At 40.1% G+C, this 18766-nt stretch overlaps 1 protein-coding gene across 2 annotated transcripts in view; it reads right to left on the bottom strand.

The window, feature by feature from the left end:
- Positions 1–18246, bottom strand: part of LOC137391461 (uncharacterized) — a 65669-nt gene extending 47423 nt beyond the window's left edge. For both annotated transcript variants that reach the window (XM_068077942.1, XM_068077943.1), the window contains exons 1-2: positions 17928–18246; positions 1476–1646 (exon numbers count right to left, since the gene is read on the bottom strand). In XM_068077942.1, coding sequence (XP_067934043.1) covers positions 1476–1646; positions 17928–18138 — 382 coding nt within the window. In that variant the 5' untranslated portion in view covers positions 18139–18246. The remainder of the gene's footprint in view (positions 1–1475; positions 1647–17927) is intronic.
- Positions 18247–18766: the final 520 nt, after the last annotated feature.

Below are 18766 nucleotides of genomic sequence, written 5' to 3'. Positions count from 1 at the left end.
AAATGTTGCTTCCTGTCTTTTGCTGCTTCACAAAATGTGTGAATACAGGCTCACTACTCAATTATTCTTGTGCACAACCAGTTAATCTTTGCTGCAGCACACATGGATCTTAGCTGCAGCACACCTGAATCCGTGCAATGAGTTTATATTCAAAATTGTTACTTAAAATTTCAAGAAATGCACATAAATCTGCCAGTAAAAAATCATATCTGTGAATATATTGATCTCGAGTTGCAGTCTTGGCAAGCTGCTTGAAGGAAAATATCTCAGCTTTCAGATGCATATTCATTTGCAGTCTTATGCCAATTTGCACGAGAGTTATAGCAGAGTTTGAGAAGCCATGTCGGGTAACAGTTGCACTGCTTATCGCCATGGCGTCATGAGCATTTTGAAGGTCTGCTCCCGCAATGCACAGAAGCACCTAACTCAACTTTTGATGCGCTTGGATAACCCAATTTTTTGCAAACTCTTGTAAACATACATGTATGACACCGTGCAGATGCTTATCATAAACCAGTTTTGGCAGATATTGCTTTTAAAAATTTATTTGTAATCGATATTTCATGATAGAAAGGTGACAACTTTGTTAAATCAGAATTTTGACTAGTGTTCACAGTCAATTTGCAGGGAACAAATGGCTGTCTGTTGAGAAATTTCTAAGCTTTCAAATGCATATTCATTTATAGCTCCATGCCAATTTGCATGCGAGTTATAGCCAATTTTAGTCGGCCATGTCAAACCTCCATTTTTCGCAGGTTGTTAGGGTCACGCGCTGAAAATTTTGAAAGGCGCTCCTGCATTGTAACGGAGCTCATAACTACACTTTCAATGCTCTTTGACGACCAGTTCTTTTTGCAAATTGTTATGAAGATATGAATCTATGCAAGAATTATTTATACAACACTGTCAATTGCCTTTATCAATTAGAAAAATACAATTGAAAATGTCATACAAAAACAAAAAATTCATCGTTTCAACAAATTGAGACTTTTGTTGGTAAATATTTGAAAGCTATCTACATAGAAGAAGCACCAGCTTGTAGAGAAATTTCACAGCTTTCCTATGCATGTCAATGCAAGGAACTGCCACAATCTTGATGTAAGTTACTGCAGTTTCTGTGCGGTCGTGTCGAAAGCTCAAATCGCGCAAGTTATTGCCTGGTACGCTAGTGGTTTTTCCATCGTAACCTCGCGGTCGCTAAAGGGTTAAATTTTCTTCACAGCACTGGAGGCAAACCCATTTCTGAGCAATTATATACTGTCTCACTCTTTAAAAAATCACATGGAGATTAATGAAATGCTAGTTCGGAATATTACATAGTGCCCAAACGGCTTTTGCAAAGCTACATGCCATCAGTAGTATTAGCTTAATTTAAACTAAATAATTTACGGTTCAGCGCAAAATGCAACATTTCTGTCAATACCTTCACACCAGTAACATCCTTGTCTATTTCTAATAATTAGTATTTGTCTTACCTGTGCTAGAGATGAGGGGCATTAAGAAAGCTTCGCTTATGCACGATTCTGATTCACCCCAAACAGGTTTATCCAACAGACCAGCGCACATCTTATCAGCAACATACTGTCCAAGGTGTGAGAATAAGAGGATACAAAGTGGCCGACAAGGATACGCTAACACATCAGGGTCTGCAAAGATATTAAAAATATATGAAAAACTGTTACTATGAATAGCGATCAAAATTATTTGAATGTCTAAAAAAGCTATAGTAGATTGAGCCCTTTGGGTGCCATTTTTGCATTTCTGCGAATCTGCAGTGGCTCAGGATTGATGAAACTTAACGACTGGTGAATGAGCGTAACATGTTAACAAAATATTGTAAAGGCCTGGCCCCGGTAGCTGAGCCAGCTTTACTGTACTAACAGGCAGGTGCAGCCTGAACTCTGGGCCTCCCCTTTGCCGGGCCTGCCTGTCACACTTGGTGGTCAGATCAGTCCGTGGCTGTTGCCCAACATCAGGCTCACTCGGAACCCCAATCCAGCCTGCTCTCCGAGTCCCTATCATTGGCTAGTCTAGGTCCCGGACTAGCTCGCTCTAGGGCCTGACCTCTTATGCTATTGCATCTCCGATCAGGTCCAGTCGTAGCGTAGCCCAACCCCTAGCCTTCCTTAGGTATCTCTCAGGCAGTTCTATCCAGAGTCAGACCAGTTCTGGTTGAATGGTCCTGTCTAAGCCACCCAGGCAGGCATAAATTTAATCAGTTTGTGTGAGTAAAGTTTAGTCTATTTATTATATATAAGCATGAACATGTGTGCAATAGCATAACCTCTCAACAATCCCAAAGAGGTGACTTGTGCCCCCTCCTTATATACTGACATTCTCCGCCCACTTCTACTCTTGCCCATAAAAGGAGTGTAATGACTCTTACATAACAATATACAGTTTAGTTAAGGCGTGCATGCGTGACAGGCTTGGATACAAAATGCTACATAACAAAGACATATGAGGAAGGCGTATATAAGGTTATAATAGTTGGACACAGATATCTAACGATGGCATGAATAAGTATAATTGTCCAGTCCTCCACAATATCAACAAACCTGATGTTATCACAGTAGAAATATATTTAAATTGCCTGTGAAACAATTTTAGACAGACCGAGTATCTAATTATTAGTGGTAAAAAAAATGGACTAAGGCAAAACAGTACGCATTTCATTGCGATGTTGCAAACGCTTTCTGACCATTTATCAAAACTTAGAGATAACTCTTTTAACCCAAGTTCCATCACACCAAAAACCTCTATAAATTATAAAAAGGAAACGATTTATTTGTTAGTAATAGATGATCTTACCAATAGAAAAATTGATGTTTTACATAAGTCAATGATCCGAAACCGTTCGTATCTATAAACAACTTACATTTTGTATGGTTTTTTCTGTCTGACGTCGTTACAATGTCTTTTGGCTTAAATTTGCAACTTTTCTTTGTTGGAGTACTCATTGTCATTCATTGTAGGAGATTTATGCTACCGATAATTATATTTTGCATGATACAAATTAATTTGTTAATCGATCTTGTTTTTCAGATATTCACTTCCGGTTTGTTTGCAAACCGCTTGCATGTTATCTTTACACTTCAAACAGCAAAATAAAATAGCTAGCATTTATGCAATATGAACTAAAGTCTGGACAGTTGTATTATTATTTTGAAAAGCATTTTTGTATTCGGCAGCATCTGGTTTGATATAAGGTCACTAAAGAAGGCTCATATTTTGTTGTTAAGAGTTGTAATAATATATTGTTAATTTGGGCTTGATAGACCGAGCAATAACAGAGCAAGTGCTAAAACAAAATATCGTGGTTTTGAGGGAAGAAATTTGGCACCAAAGGACTTGGTGCAACAAGTAATGTGCCAGTAATAATGTGAAGGGCACCTGCCCAACATAAGCAATCCTCTCTATCCTATAGCTTAGCATGCTCATCATTTAGAAGAAAGAAGGTAACTCCAACTACGGCTTAGTTTTCTTGTGAATCATGGCATATGGATAATACGCAGCTTTAAAGATGTGGTTGCACCATTGAAGTCATTCAAATGAAATTAAGACCAATACAAGGCTAAAACATCAGCTACAATTTGATGTCATTTTGATCTTTGGAGACTAGCCCTGTCCAGAGATATAAGAATTTGAATGAGATCATTTTTTGAGATGCTCAGATTCAAGTGGGTGCTTTATTCGTCACGTATATAGTGAGCGTATATGAAAAGAGTCAGCAAGCGATAAATATACGATTTCCTCTTTAGCCAATCATCAAAACAAATTTTTTTACATAGGTCATAATATGCAAATGTTATCGCTAGTAAAACTGTGATCTCCAAGATTCTCGCTGTTAAGGAATTTACTGAACTACTAGATCGCGCCTCGACATCGTTATTTAATTTACTGAACTACTAGATTGCTACATCGACACGTTTTATTGACAAACAACAGAATTTTAACAATGCTTCCAGAGTTTTCTGAGCATCAGGTGGTTAAAGATTGGGGCAGACAGCTTATGGTTAAAGCTGACAGGCGTCAGCAGCGTTATGCTACAGAAGAAATTCTTTAACTTTGAGTCTCATATATATATACTAAAGGTAATAATTTTACTACTCATGAATACATTTACAGCACTAATTAATAAAATTATAACCTTTTGCTATCAACAATCATCATTTCACTTAGCTATAATTTTTGCGTCAAATTTTCTTTAGCAGTTTTAACTAGTGAATTAGATTTACAATTAGAATTTATGTTCACTGCGCATTTGTAATAAATGAGAAAAATGGATTGATCAAAGCTTATTATAACTCCCAAAAACAAAGCTTCGATATGTTGGCTTGATGTACTTATGCTTTGTTAAACATTTGGTCCTTTTGTAATTTTACACTCTTAATCTAACTCTCAAATTGAAAGCTTTCAGTAGATACACGTTACATTGACATCAAAGAATGACATATATTTATTACATTTGTTTTATTGATTACAGGATGTTTATGTAGCGCCACCAGTGGAACAATGGTGTCAATGTAAAAACTGCATACACAAAAACGAGAGACATGAATGTGTACTACACAAACCATGATATGTGGCATTTTGTTTCTAAGACTGGTCTCAAATATAGTTATAAAATAAACTATGCCTTCAAATTAAAAGCTCCAAAAAATTGCAAAGCAGGAAACAGGCGATAATATCATCACAGTTTAATTACAAGCAGTAGATATCAACTGGTGTTACAAGAAGAATGTCTTACAGCTGCTAGTCGCTGGTATTCGTTTGTATAATAGCCATCACATTGTCTATTTTGCCATGCCCTGGTCTGTTTATCTCTATTAATTAATCTGATTTGTCATCGCGCAAGCGTTTTAGCCTGCATAAATGCTACGCATTTCCACATTTTTGCCCAAGTATGTCCAAACTTCACATGCTTTGTGCCCTCCTGCAGGTTGTCAAAAACATTTGGTTTCGGAACTCTGTCTGGTTCCCGAGACCGAGCCTCTTAAACACCATCTGATTAGAAAATCACAAATGTACTTGAGAGAGAGAAATCTTTATTTTATATATGGAATTAAGAAAACAACAACGCCTCTATTTGCAGGCAAGATAAAAAGAAACTGTTATATGATATTATAATATATATGAGTATTTGTACTGTGATGTACTACTTTATGTGGCATTTGTATGTATGTACAAATGTACTTTAAAATGCCTTGAAGGTTGACTTGCAATAAAATTCACATTACAGTTAATTGGTATCAAAAGATTCACCATGTTTCACTCTGCTGTGTTGTAGGTGCAAAATAAGTGGAAATGTGATTACAAGCTCTTAAAAGCTCAAAAACGAACAATTAATCGCAGCCATCTTGAAAACGCCATAGTTTGGAATCTCTTTATTCCGATGATGTACTCAGAAATTGTGGTTATTGTTTTGACGTGGTGTTATCACATGAAATAAATGGCCAATAAAAGGCTCAATATAAAGCGTCTCGCAGCACTAGTTTATGACAAAAACTTCGGGTTTTACAGGAAAGCCCTCATCAATTATACATGTAGATGGTCGCTAGTTTACAGTTTTGTTTCGGCTTGGTCTAATCATCTAGTCTTAATCTGATCATGTGATCTGTACTACCTGTGAAGTATTGCAAACAATTTCTGCAGTATTTTTCGAATATCTCAGGTGACCAACAGGCTCCTCGTGTTTTTGATATGCACACCTTGGAGCCAAAGTTGAAAAATTAAACGAATTTTTATGGTAGGTTTTGAGATATCAGTGCTCAAAGTGGCAGCATTACAATGATGATGAAATAGACGCGTAAGGACACTATACATGGTTTTATTGAATGCGTGAAGTATATTTGTGAAAAAAATTTTGACGAATGACGTTGCATGAAAGTGGAAACAGAAGCCATCGTGTTCAACTACGTCCTATTTTAGCCGTTTTGAAAAGGGATTCCAATTTTGTGATGGCTGCGATTGACTGTTTGTTTTTGAGCTTTTAAGAGCTTGTAATCACAATTCTACATATTTTGCACCTACAACACAGCAGAGTAAGACATGGCGAATCTTTTGATACCAAATAACCGTAATGTGAATTTTGTTGCAAGTCAACCTATAAGTAGTGCTGCACGATAAAACGATATTGCATGATAGGTGTCGATATCAGTTGGAGCGTTTTGTAGGTCGATTCTGTAATTGGGTATATCAAAGTTTTCGATATCATGTCAAGACGATAAATATCTGTGTTTAATTGGCAGAACCAACATCGATTATCACCGGCTTTCGTGACTGAATATCGGCACAGCACTAGTTCCTGAAAACTTATTTGCGAGCCCGCGGATTTCCTTTATTATTGAGAATCTAGAAACGGACCGATGAGGTAGAAAAAAGTTTTATAAAAGTTTCTGAAGTAAAGTTAGAGACTTTAGAAGTTAGGCTTTACAAGTTAGAGACAACTCCTAATATTTTTTTGTATTTGGACACGATTATCGTCTTTGTATTTGTTTTTTGGTGAAACGTCTTAATAATCTAAATCGAGAGAGCATAATTCTAAAGTTTCAATACTGAACGATATCGATTGTTCATGGGGCCAATATATCGTTTTGGCATGTGGTGTCATATCGCACAACACAACCTATAAGGACAATTGCTCTCAATGAACATGTTGACGGATTGTTGTTGTAAAAGCGGTGTAGCAATTTTATTGAAAATCTCCCTGCGTGCAGAGAGCTACTTGATTAAAAATGAAAAATTCCTGGACATTGCCACGCTTAATGCTAGTTGTTAATAAATATAATCTATATTTGCACAACAAACACAACAGTATGGCCTCAATGACTACGTTTTGTTACAATCTGATAATAAAAGCTGTCAGCACTCTGCCCTAGCATAGTACTAAGCAGAATGAACAAGAAAATCGTTTCCAGCAAAAACTAGTATGAGCGCACACAGTTCTATTTCATTGTTTTCTGCAAAGAATGCAATTTTCACGGTAAACATAAAACAGAAAAAAACCTTGTTTACCAATGCCGCAAACTTCCAAGGGCACTCATGTTAACATAAGGCTGGGCGGTTTTGGGCACCAACGGTATACCGAGACCGCACCTGTTTAAACCGATACCGTACCGCATACCGACAATGAGAGAACAACTCCCAAAATCATATAGTTTGGTTAACACACCAACAAATACCGCAAAATGAGACAAAAACCGCATGAATTCTTGGGAGTTGTGTTCCACCTACCATTGCTACGCATCACTCGCAACTCCACCCTTGTAAAAGGGATGGCATTTGGATTGCACAATCCACCTGTTGGTTCATTCCACCCAACACTAAACTTTAAAGTTGGATATTGTGTATTCTTTATTTTAGACGAGCGTGTAGAAAGCGAGCTTACAATACAGAATCACAGACATATAAAATCATGTACCATTTTGTTGAGAATAAACTCAGCTCTTCAACAGTGCAACAGTGCAACAGTGCAACAGTGCAACAGTCCAACAGTGCCATTTTACTACTGCCTCCGGTGGATAGCAATATACATGTCAAAGTGTTGGCATAAGATCCACACTTTCAAGTTCAGCTGCACATTCAATTCATTAACGGTGATGAGCAAGTTCAATGACTATGTAGTTGCCTATTTACGAAATTCTTGGAAGCATATACTTTTCGCGTAGCCAACGCCGGTAGCATCGTCCGAGCTACTATAACCATCAGTTTTCTCTGTATATTCAAAGTCTACAGAGTTTACATCACTTCTATTATCTGAATTATTTTCATACTGATCAGAGAAAAAATCTTTAACGATCGCGGGATCAAAGAGTTTATTATTTCACCGTTTTGAAGGTCGAGCCGGATATTGACTGGTTTTTCCCACTTCCATTTTTCAAGAGTTCCAATTTCTTTAGCTTTTAGCACAAGGTAACGCCTCTCAGATAATCATTTCATCTTAAAATTAATTGACAAATATCTTGTTGATAAAATGTAAAATTTACTAGCGTTTATGTCCTTTGTCTATTGTTACTAGGCGACAGCTTTATAAACGTCTACCGAGAGCGACAGAAAAGTCATTTCTCCACGCAACCAATAAATGACATTTTGGTCGGTTTCCTAGTTAAAGGGTTAACAATGCTCAGGGCAGTATGGCCCCAAGATTGACTTCAACAGCCCCCAAACACTACACCACAGCTCATGAATACCCCTTTCCACTGTGTGGAACTCATTGTGACAGGTTTAGCCCTTATCCACTGCACCAAGCTCAAAACTATATACCCTTTATATGAAAACACTCTAGAGCAGACATGTCCAAAGTCCGGCCCTCAGGACAACTGCGGCCCAGGGTGAATTTTTAGCCGGCCGCAGCCTCTGTCATAAAATCAATACCATCTGGCCCGCCTGTAGAATTAACCCTTTGCACCCTAATAACGGCCCATTTTTCAGCATTTCAGAGGGTGTCAAAATCTTTCACGGGTGGAACTCTGGCATTCACATGGCTTTGTTTACAAATGCAGTTTCTAAGTAACAGCGTAAACCAATCAGATTAATTCTTACACAGGATGTTTGACTAGAAATGTCTCATCCATTTGTAACAGTTTTGAAGTATATTCACTTCCTTCGATTTAATAACAAATTTTATTAGAAATGTATCGCAAAAAAATTGATCCGATTCATTTGTTGGTAATAAATGATTGTGATGCCAATAAAGAATTTTATGATACTAACTATTATTTTCCACTATATTTGAGTCATGAAATGATGATGAGCATGTAAATGGATATGATGCTACTGTAAATGTTTTTACAAGTTTTTTTTTAAATCGTACGAGCTTTTATAGTTTTGGCCCGAATAATGGTGACGCACTGTTTTTTTCTGTTTGATGACATATGCTGTGGGTTGCTCGACCTTTTTACTATTGTTTACCAAATATCATTGTACTATGAGCATGTTTAGTTATATTTAATAAAGGTTAAAAACTTAAAATCGTTGAACAGATTGCTTAGGGTTACAGACACCATTGACAAAAATGACCAGGGTTCAAAGGGTTACTAAATTGGGCAGAAACGCTGTTACCTGCGTGTTACACATTTAAAAATCTGATGAACATTTATAGTTACAGTCATATTTTAAATGAGCCCTTCACTTGTTGATATGCCTATTACTTGTTCATTTTTTGTAATTGTGTTAAAAAATTCTAGAAATATTAAACTGCCATAGTGAGATATTGTTTCACATTTCAAATGTGATTTGTACCCAAGAGTACAATTATTTTTGTTCAACTGTTACAAAAATGTTGGTGTTAAAAGAGTGAAGTCAAGTGATTATTAAATTTCAATTATAGTGTCAATGCAATTTTGATATGCATGTTTCAAATGAACCAAAACCAATGATATACAGCCCCCCCCCCCTAGGGCTGTATATCATTGCCAAAACACATGCTTAAGATAACGGAAATTAAAATAAAAAAGCAAATATGAAACACAGATTGACTCGGTAAAATGTACTTAAATTAATTGCTGTTATATGTAAAAAGTGTCCGCCAAGGTCGGCCCCCTAAATTTTTAACATGCCAAATATGGCCCTTTTTGCAAAAAGTTTGGACACCCCTGCTCTAGAGCGATTGGCCACCAAAAAACACTCCTAAAGCGTGTTTTTTTTTCATCAAGCCATTGGGTATGAAAAGAAGAGAGTGAACCCCCTGGGGAATTGAGCCACTTTACCAAAGTTAGGATAGCTAAAGAAAGAAAAATTGAAAAGCGGTGTTTAGCGCTTAATACGGGATGAAATCGTTTCTTACGCAACCTATGATATAAAAGAACTAGAAAATCTATGATGTAAAGTAATTGGAAATTGAATTGTTAGTTTTTTGATTGGAGTTTACCTGAATCGAGTCAATTTTAAACCCTAAAACATCTTTACCAAACATCAATAATATTCAGCAAAACATTTACGTGTGTACAGCATTCGCAAAATCCTGCTCTGGTTAGTGCTATACTAGTGTCATGGATTGTGGGCAACTGCCTTTAAAGTTGTACCTGGTCCGATACTACCTGTTGTTATTGAGTATGTTGGCCACTGAGTGATGTGTTGCGCAGTCCGGACAACGGCCCTGTTAAAATATTAGTCCGGTTTTGGGTCGTTTAAACAGATACCAAGTCGTATCCAATTATCACCGGATAATCCGGTTTAATAAATAAGACTGTTGCGAGTAAAATACTTGTATTATATCATACCATGTCCAAACACCAACTGCCTTCAATAAATTTCGAGCCTCTTTTATATATAACCAATTGCGGGCAAAACCCGAGTAAACTTGCCCGGACGCGGAGATAACTAAAGGCCGTGTCGGCGATAGTCCGTGTTCCGGAAAAACAATAATAATATCGTTAGCTCAATATAAAAATATATACAGTAATTAACCTAATTTCATGAGTACAATTTATAATATTATTTACATCGTATTATTAATCCACAAACAAAACATAAATGAAACAATAAGAATGAAAGTGTTATCGTGTTCTTTTAGCTGGGGTATTTTTTTTCAGATCGGCGGCTATTGGGTAACACCTTTCATTATACATCCCCCTTCATTAGTAAGATGTAGGATCACTAGTTTTCTTAGCCTTCACCGTATAGTGGCCAAATCTGCACATTTTTGTCGTATTGTCCTTTCTAGTTGATCGCATTCGTCCTCTAACTTATGGGCGAGGGTCAGTCTCTGTCGTCGTCTTTCCTTATTTTGATTGATTTCTGTGACAGCGTCTCGTTTCTCGATCCGTATGTGGGGTTGTGTCTTCGTGATATGACGGAGAGGCTGTCGTAACACCGTCATTTGTAATTGTTTCAGAGTTTGTTGTAGAAGTTACTTCTTCATGGACAAATTTTTTTCTTCTCTTTTTGGGATGCGCCAGCTCCCCAAACGAGTGAATACACCAGGTAGAGATCGTTTCTTAACCACCTTGTCCCCGGTTTGTGCATCTTGTATAATATGATTGTTTGAGACCGGTTGATGTGTGTACCTTTTCGGACCTAATCGTGTAGGGGCACACGGAGGCCACTCGGAATTGTTGGTATGATGGTTTTAATGAATTTCGCATGACATTCTTTGTCCACTTCAAAAATCTGACGTTCTTGGGAACATTGTCAGCATTGTTGGGCTAGCTGATGACAGTATAGAGTCCCGGCTCACGCTAGTGTAGCCAGAAAAGCAGTACAACCTGGTGTAGTGTTGCTTCACGTGAATTCGAAGTCTCCGATTACTGGAGACCAGCTCGCTAATCTGACATATGAGGCCGCCCATCATGATTGCGGCCTCTATTTTTTAAGAGTGTCTAGTTGTAGCCACTTGAGGTTATTTGTCCCTCCCATATTTACTTGTTCTCGGCACATGGCGCAGTTCTGGAGCTTCCTTTGTAACCTGTCTTTGGGTTTCAGGTGCATTTCTACTTAAGGACATAATGCAACTATCTTTGCAACTTGTCCCAACTCTGCATCTAGGGGGCTCTGGGTACTCTTGAACCGGGTGATCATTCGACTCAATCTCTCCGGTAGCGTTTTCCTTTGAGAGTTTGTCAATTGATTTTAAAATAGGAAATTTTTCTTACTCATCTGAGAAGTCATCACTCAAATTTAGCTCTCGGTCCAGCACGACCGGGTCCGGGTCCTGTCTGGTCCTTTCGTGCGATCTGAGTTTATGCTCCTCCTTGGGCATACCTGTTGCCTTTAAAACAGGACTGTTCCGAGAGGAGTCGACTATAGGGATTGAAATGACCTTTTCTCTTGGTTTGTCTTCTACGTGCATTTCTTTCTTTGCTATGACGCCCGAAGGGGGTTATCTGGGTCCTCCTACTGCCTTTAAAGTAAATGGACCTTTTATCACGGCAAAATTGCTTGTCTCCTTAGAATTCTGCAATATTTTTATGATTTCCTTTTCAATATCAACATCCTGAGTTCTAGTAGTTTGTTCAAAACCAACGATCTTGGCCAAGCTCTGACTTCTCAGTTTGTTCTCCAACCCGGTTTCCATCGTTGGATTATTTAATTCAAGCAGTAATCTTTCCAGGCTGTTTTCTCTCCGGTCTGATCGTCTATACAATGTTATGGCAATCATTAGAATGGGAAGATCTCGTATTGCTGATTTATTTAAACACGGCCTTTGTTTACATGAACAGTCAACCGCTAGAGGTCCAGTATTCCGTGAGTAGCAAGTTAGTTTCTGTTTATATATTCAATAATTGCAAGGTTTCTGTTTAGCCATTCGCTGATTGGCCAATATATCTTCATCCTTAATTTCGGTATCCTTGTGGCTTTTTAAAAATTGATTTACTGTTTTGACTCTATCTGGCTACAGTTATAATCCTGAAGTCTCTTTGGGGGATCTCCTGACCCTCGGTGGGCTTTTATCCCTCTTATTTGTCCCCCATATTTCTGTGGATGCTCCTGAATCTTTAGATTCCGGCTTTTTTGTCGATCTTTTGTCATTTTCAGATTTGCCTGTTTCTATTAGTTCTTCCTGAGGGCTTCTCTCTTCCCCCCTCAATAGGGGTCTCTGGAGGGCCACCCAAGGGAACATCTTGTTGGGTAATATGTCTTCTATTTTTGTTAGGCTTTTTCCCGGTGTGTTTTGCTCTATCGCCATGGTTGAAGGAAGCTCCAGATTTGTGTATGGGTTCTTTGCTTTTCTTGTGGTGCCTTTAATGTTAGGGCATAGTGCAGGTTCCCTTGACCCAGGAGCTTTGCCCAGTTTCTCTTCGCAACCCCCAGATAGCTTTAAACGACACTCGTTTTGAATGGAGGTCTGTTCATGGGCCTCTATCTTATAAGTGTGGTTTGGGAAGTTGTTTATCACCCGGTATGGTTCAACAAATTTGGCTCGTAGTTTGGGATGCTCCCCTTTTCTCCTTTTGTTTTCCAGCAAAACTAGGTCTTCCACCGTATAAAGGGGTGACTCTTCGGAATCTGTCTAACGAATGTTAAGCCTCTGCTGTATGAGCAAATTTCGTATGCCTCTGTCAGCCGTGCTTGGATGTTGATTGCGTATTCATTTCGAGGTACAGGGGTATCTGGAGGTGGTCCTCATTGTAGTTGATCGGGAGTCGAAGTTCTGTCCGCAACATCAGGAAGCTAGCTGTCTCCCCCGTCACTACATTTGGGGCGCCATGGAATGCCAGCATTAGCTGTGGGAGAAGTGTGTTCCCTTCATCAATTCTCTTCCGGAGTAGTAGGGCTTGTAGGGCGTCACCCAACATCTTATTATCCACCTATTGCTCCTCTCTGTTTCTGGCAACGGGCCCACCAAGTCGACGGCCACCTTTTGCCATGGCCTCTTGACATATATGCGTTGGCGGCTTACTGAGGTCTTGGTTCCCCCTGGTTTAGCCACTTGGCAGACCTCACAGGACTATACCACCTGCCTGACCTGGGTAGACCTGGCCAATACCAATGTAGCCTAAGACGTGTGGTCTTATGTATTCCAGGGTGAGCCATCTTGTGCGTGTTCTAGATTATAGCCATCCGGCTAGATCTGGGGCACACCACACATCTAGCTCGGCCCTGTATGATTATCCGAATCATCATCACTTGTCAGTGTTCACTTCCATGGTTTTCTGGCATCTACATGTATATAGTTCTTTAAAATCTGTACTACCTGTCTCGAACTTGAGTCGGTAAGGGTTTCCTTCAGTATTACCGTCCTGTACATCCTTCCTACAAGTCCAGAGTCTTCTCTCCGCTGTCTGGACCATTGCTTGGCCTGGTTCTTTTCCTGAGTTATTATCTTAGTAAATCTGTCGGCTGCCTGCTCTAACTTCCTGTGGGTTGGCAACCATCTCTTCGTTTAATCGCTTTGCATTGTCTACATCTTTCCTATTGGCCCTGTCCGCTAAGGTCATCTGCATTGCCATGTTTTTTTCCAGCTCGGTGTTCTAATCGATTTGAAAACTCTGCCAAGATTTCCAGCCACCGAGCAACCTGTGCCGAAGGCTCCTTTCACCAACATAACCACCGGAGCGAAGCGTGGTCACCCCTCAGTATGAACTGTTGTCCATATAAGCAGGGCGAGAAATGTTTTACTGCCCAAATCACTGCCAACAGTTCCTTTCGTGTTACGCAGTAATTCTTTTTAGCAGGTGATACGGTCTTGCTGTAATACACCACAACTCTTTCTTGGTCATCATGTTTCTGTGACAGCACAGCTCCCACACCTACCGCACTAGCATCGACGTCTAGGATGTATGTATTAGACAGATCTAGATATCCCAGCACCGGAGCCGTTACTAAGTCATTTTTTAGAATCTTTTCAAAGGCCTCTTGTTTTGCCTCGCCCCACCGCCACGGCGTGTTTTTGCTGGTCAGTTGAGAAAAAGGTTTCACATTTGCAGCATAATCTTGGAGATATTGTCTGTAATATCCAGCGGTTCCCAGAAATGCTTGGAGCTCCGTCAAGTTTTTTGGTGGGGGCCATTCCTCAACCACCCAGATTTTTCAGGATCTATAGCTACCCCCTCAGCACTGACCATGTGTCCTAGGAACCATACCTTGGACCGGAACAGCTCACACTTTGACGGTTTAGGCTTTAATCCAGCCTTATGCAAGCGTTCCAGCACTTCTCGGAGCCTACTCAGGTGGGTCTCAAAATCGGGCACCACCACTATCACATCATCAAGATAGAGTAGTAACGTCTTCTAGTGTAAACCTTGTAAAAAATTTTCCATCAACCTTTGAAACGTGGCGAGAGCCAAAGTGAGCCCAAACGGTAACACCTTCCACTGCGTGTTGTAAATGCAAATTTTTCTTTGCCATTCTGGTCCAGTGACACCCGCAAATCTTCACTGGTAAGGTCCAGTGTGCTAAAGTATCGACTTCCTGACAGTGCGTCGAAGCTGTGGTCAATTCTGAGTATTGGGTAGGCATCTTGATTTGCGATGGCGTTGAACCTGCGGTAGTCAACGCAAAACCTCCACTTGTTATCTTTTTTCCTCACTAGCACTACTAGAGAGCTCCATGCCTTACTCGCGGGCTCGATCAACCCCTTTGACAAGTTTCTGAATTTGTCGGTCGGCTTCCTTTTGGGGGTCTCAACCGATGAGGTGGTTAATGTATGGGACGAGCTCCTCTATGATATGAATGGATATTCCACCAGAGCCATTTGTCCCGCATCGCCGTCAGTGGTGCTGAATACCTGGCTGTACTCAGTCAGTAAGTAAGTTAACTATCGTCGTTGTTGTTCATCTTGACAACCACAAAAATGCGTTCTCATACACTTGTTGCAAATGCTTTGGGGACCCACGTGGATCCATCCTCTAGTTTCACGGCCATTACTTCTGCTCTTTGAGAGAGCTTTATCTCTGCCGTTTTGATGTCAGTTTCCTCTATTTACGTGTAGGTTCCCACCGTTTTTCAGCAGAAATTCTCAACGGCTGATCTAACGGGTTCATGCACCTAACCACAATCCTGCTGTCTCTATGAGGCTGATTGAGGATAGTAGCCAGGGGTACTTCCTTCCACTCTCCACTATTCCTACAAGGTAGTAGTTTCGAGTCGTGATCTGGCACTGCACTGTCATTTCTGCACTGGTTGGAATTTCCAAACTTCGAACTAATTAGACTTTGCTTTGTAGCAACCGCCCATAGTGGCCTACACAAGGCATTACCAAATCTTGAATAGTTATGGTAGGTTGACTAAAATACATCTTGCATCGATGAGCAGCGAAGAAAGGCATTCCTAGAATCCCATCCTTGCTAATACTGCACACAACAAAGGCTTTCTCAACTTTCATATCCCGGAGGCGGCCAGGTAGCCTTGCCACTCCATAGAAATGCAGTCGACTCCCGTTTTCCAGTTGTTCATGTGTCGTACATGACTTAGGCTGCTGTTTGAAACTTAGGGGCAACTGGTCAAACATGCTCTTATTGATCAGGTTGGTATTGCAGCCGGCATATGAAAGGCACAGTACCGGTTTGCCCCATCCTTTCCAGGTAAGTAATAGCTAGACTCATGTAGTCTCCTATCTGTGGCTGCCGTCTTTCAGGGAGTTTCAGGTCTGAAGGGCGATCACCCTGGAGCTTCCATCTTTCAGGAAGGTTGAGTGAATATTTCTTGGTTTTTCGCTTCTGTCCGAGCTGTTTCTGGTAGGTTTACCTATGGTCATTGAGACGGATCCAAATCTTTGTCTTCGGTTTTTGATTCTCTCATCCGTACCTCAGATTTATTTTGAAGCTAGCATTCAAACTTTTGGGAGTGTCTGGTTGTCGATAAGCATTACTTGGATATTGCCAACTTCGATTGGTGTTCCCCAGGTGTTCTTGTCGAGCCTGTATATGTTTTTGTTTCTTATCTGGGGGTGCCCTCTTGCAGCCAGTAGGCAGTCTTACTGCTGCGGGCTTTCTCGTTTGCCAGCCTTGTGTTTTGAAACTTTCGGGTTTTCCGTGAGTGAGACAACTCCTGTGGGGGTGACCCTCTTGTGCACAACCCCAACACTAAAGGGGCTCCCATATAAATTGCCTTTCTGGGCGTCTGTCTATGCACCGGCGTTGGTTAGCTTGTAACTCGGCCATATCAGCCACCAGCTTCTGTAGTACTTTACTTATATTTGTCAGAGAGTCATTCCAGGCCTGAGTGACATTTAACGCATCTTCCCCGTCTTCGTCTATTTGTCTGATGCATGAGCTGCCTGGGAATAGTGATTGGATTTGGAGGTATTCATTTCCTACGTACTGCATCGGCCAGGGTGGGTGTAGGCACCACTAATAAGCGTCTCTGCAACCCTGCGTGTCGCAATGTATTAGTGAAAGTGTACCGTACCATGATGTTCATGTGTACAGGAGGTAGATCTGGGTGTGCCAATGTCACTAGCTTTTCCGCCAATGCAGCATGTTGTTGGAGACTGGTCTTGAAATCTCGCTTCAAGACAGACAACTGTGCCTGAACTCCTCTCACGGTCATTCCAAACCGCACTCTGAGGTTTTCAAAAATCCCTTCCACTGTTCCGGCCTTACCACACTCTTGGGCTGCATCTTTCAGCATTTCCCAAAGGTGAAGTATGCTAGCCAATGGTCTCCATTTATTTGCCATAACTACATCTTTAAATTGCTGGATGAAATATCCTACATCTTCTATGCCATCAAACTGGTGCCTGAATTGCGACAGTGATGGTTGCCCGCCCTCTGCGCATCTCTTCTAGTACATTTGTCAATCTGTGAAGTACTTGTATCTACTGCGCCTATGTCAGCTCTTTCAGCACTCCTAGTCCTCCGGGCTGCCATACTCTCGAATAATTAATAGAACAGGTTGTCCGTGGCAGATATCCTATCCGACTGCTGCCACCAAATGTAATGGATTGCAGGAAACTGCCTCTAAAGTTGTACTCGGTGCGTTACTACCTGTTGTTATTGAGTATGTTGGCCATTGAGTGTTGTGTAGTCCGAACAACAGCCCTGTTAATATATTGTAGTCCAGTTTTTGGGTCCTTAAAACAGATACCAGGTCGAATCCAATTGATTACGACCCGTATCTAAGTGGACACCAATTATCCCCACCCCAATTGCAGGTGAAACCCGGGTAAACTTGCCCGGACACAGAGAAAACTAACTAACGGCGGTGTCGGCCATAGTTCGTGTTCCAGGTGAACAACAGTAATATCGTTAGTTCAATATAAAAATTTATACAGTAATTAACCTAATTTTAGGAGTACAATTTATAATATAATTTACATCATATTATTATTCCACAAACAAAACATAAATGAAACAATAAGGGCAATAAGAATGAAAGCGTTATTGTGTTCTTTCAGCTGCGGTATTTATTTGTATATTGGCTATCGGGTTACAAAGTTCATTGTACACTTATACGAACAATAATTAGAGGCACAGATTGCATGGTAGTGCAGTCTCATCAGAAAGGCCTGCTGCAAAGGACAGATGGAGTATGTGAATACTTACCTGACGATGAGCCTTTGCTTGTGTAGAAGCTAGCTGGATACACAAAATAGCACAGAATGTTCAACATTTTTTCTCGGTCAAGAGAATTTGTGTGATTACCGTCTATCCGTGTTTTGTCATAAAGGACACGAAGAATAATGTCATAGGTTATTATCGATGAATTTGTTTGTCTAAGCTCAGGAGCAAACAGCGAATTAAACCAGGGGGTCATAAATATCGAATCTTCAATATTCAGGGTGACAACATTTTTTCCATTCGACGAGAGGTTTTTGGAAAGGTCTGAAGGTACAATTGATTTTAAAACGTCACTACACAGATTTTTTTTGTTAATGGCAACTTTAACAAAACGATGCTTCTCGGTATAACTGCCAGTCAATGCAATCAATGTCTGTATGAGAAGTACAACAGATATTAGCGAGGAGGCCATTGCGAAATTCTGCTGAGCACGCACGTGGCACGCTACTATCCTATTGGTTTGTAAAAAGAGTCTGGGACAGATAGAAAATTTATAGCAAAATTATTAAAAAATTTTAAATTTAATCATTAATTTAAGTTCATTAATCAGTTTGATGTATATTGTTATATCACATTCAACGAGCCCGTTTGCAATTTTTTGTTAATGTTTTTATTTAGGGACGCTAGGCTTCACGGAAGGTTCTATAGCTTCTTAGCGCACTGCATGGGCATTATATAACATATTTTGGTGGTATTTTTTATAAAATGCCGTTGTACAATGTGACGATTTGTGTTTTTGCATGATTTGCTGACCCAGTCTATCTTGTGTTGTTGTTTAGCTTGAAGGGGATTCCCTTTTTTCTGTTGCGTATTGGCTTGCTTAC

The sequence above is a fragment of the Watersipora subatra genome, chromosome 3 (genome assembly GCF_963576615.1).
Source record: "Watersipora subatra chromosome 3, tzWatSuba1.1, whole genome shotgun sequence".
NCBI lineage: Eukaryota > Metazoa > Bryozoa > Gymnolaemata > Cheilostomatida > Watersiporidae > Watersipora > Watersipora subatra.
This window is presented reverse-complemented; position numbering and strand designations above follow the sequence as displayed.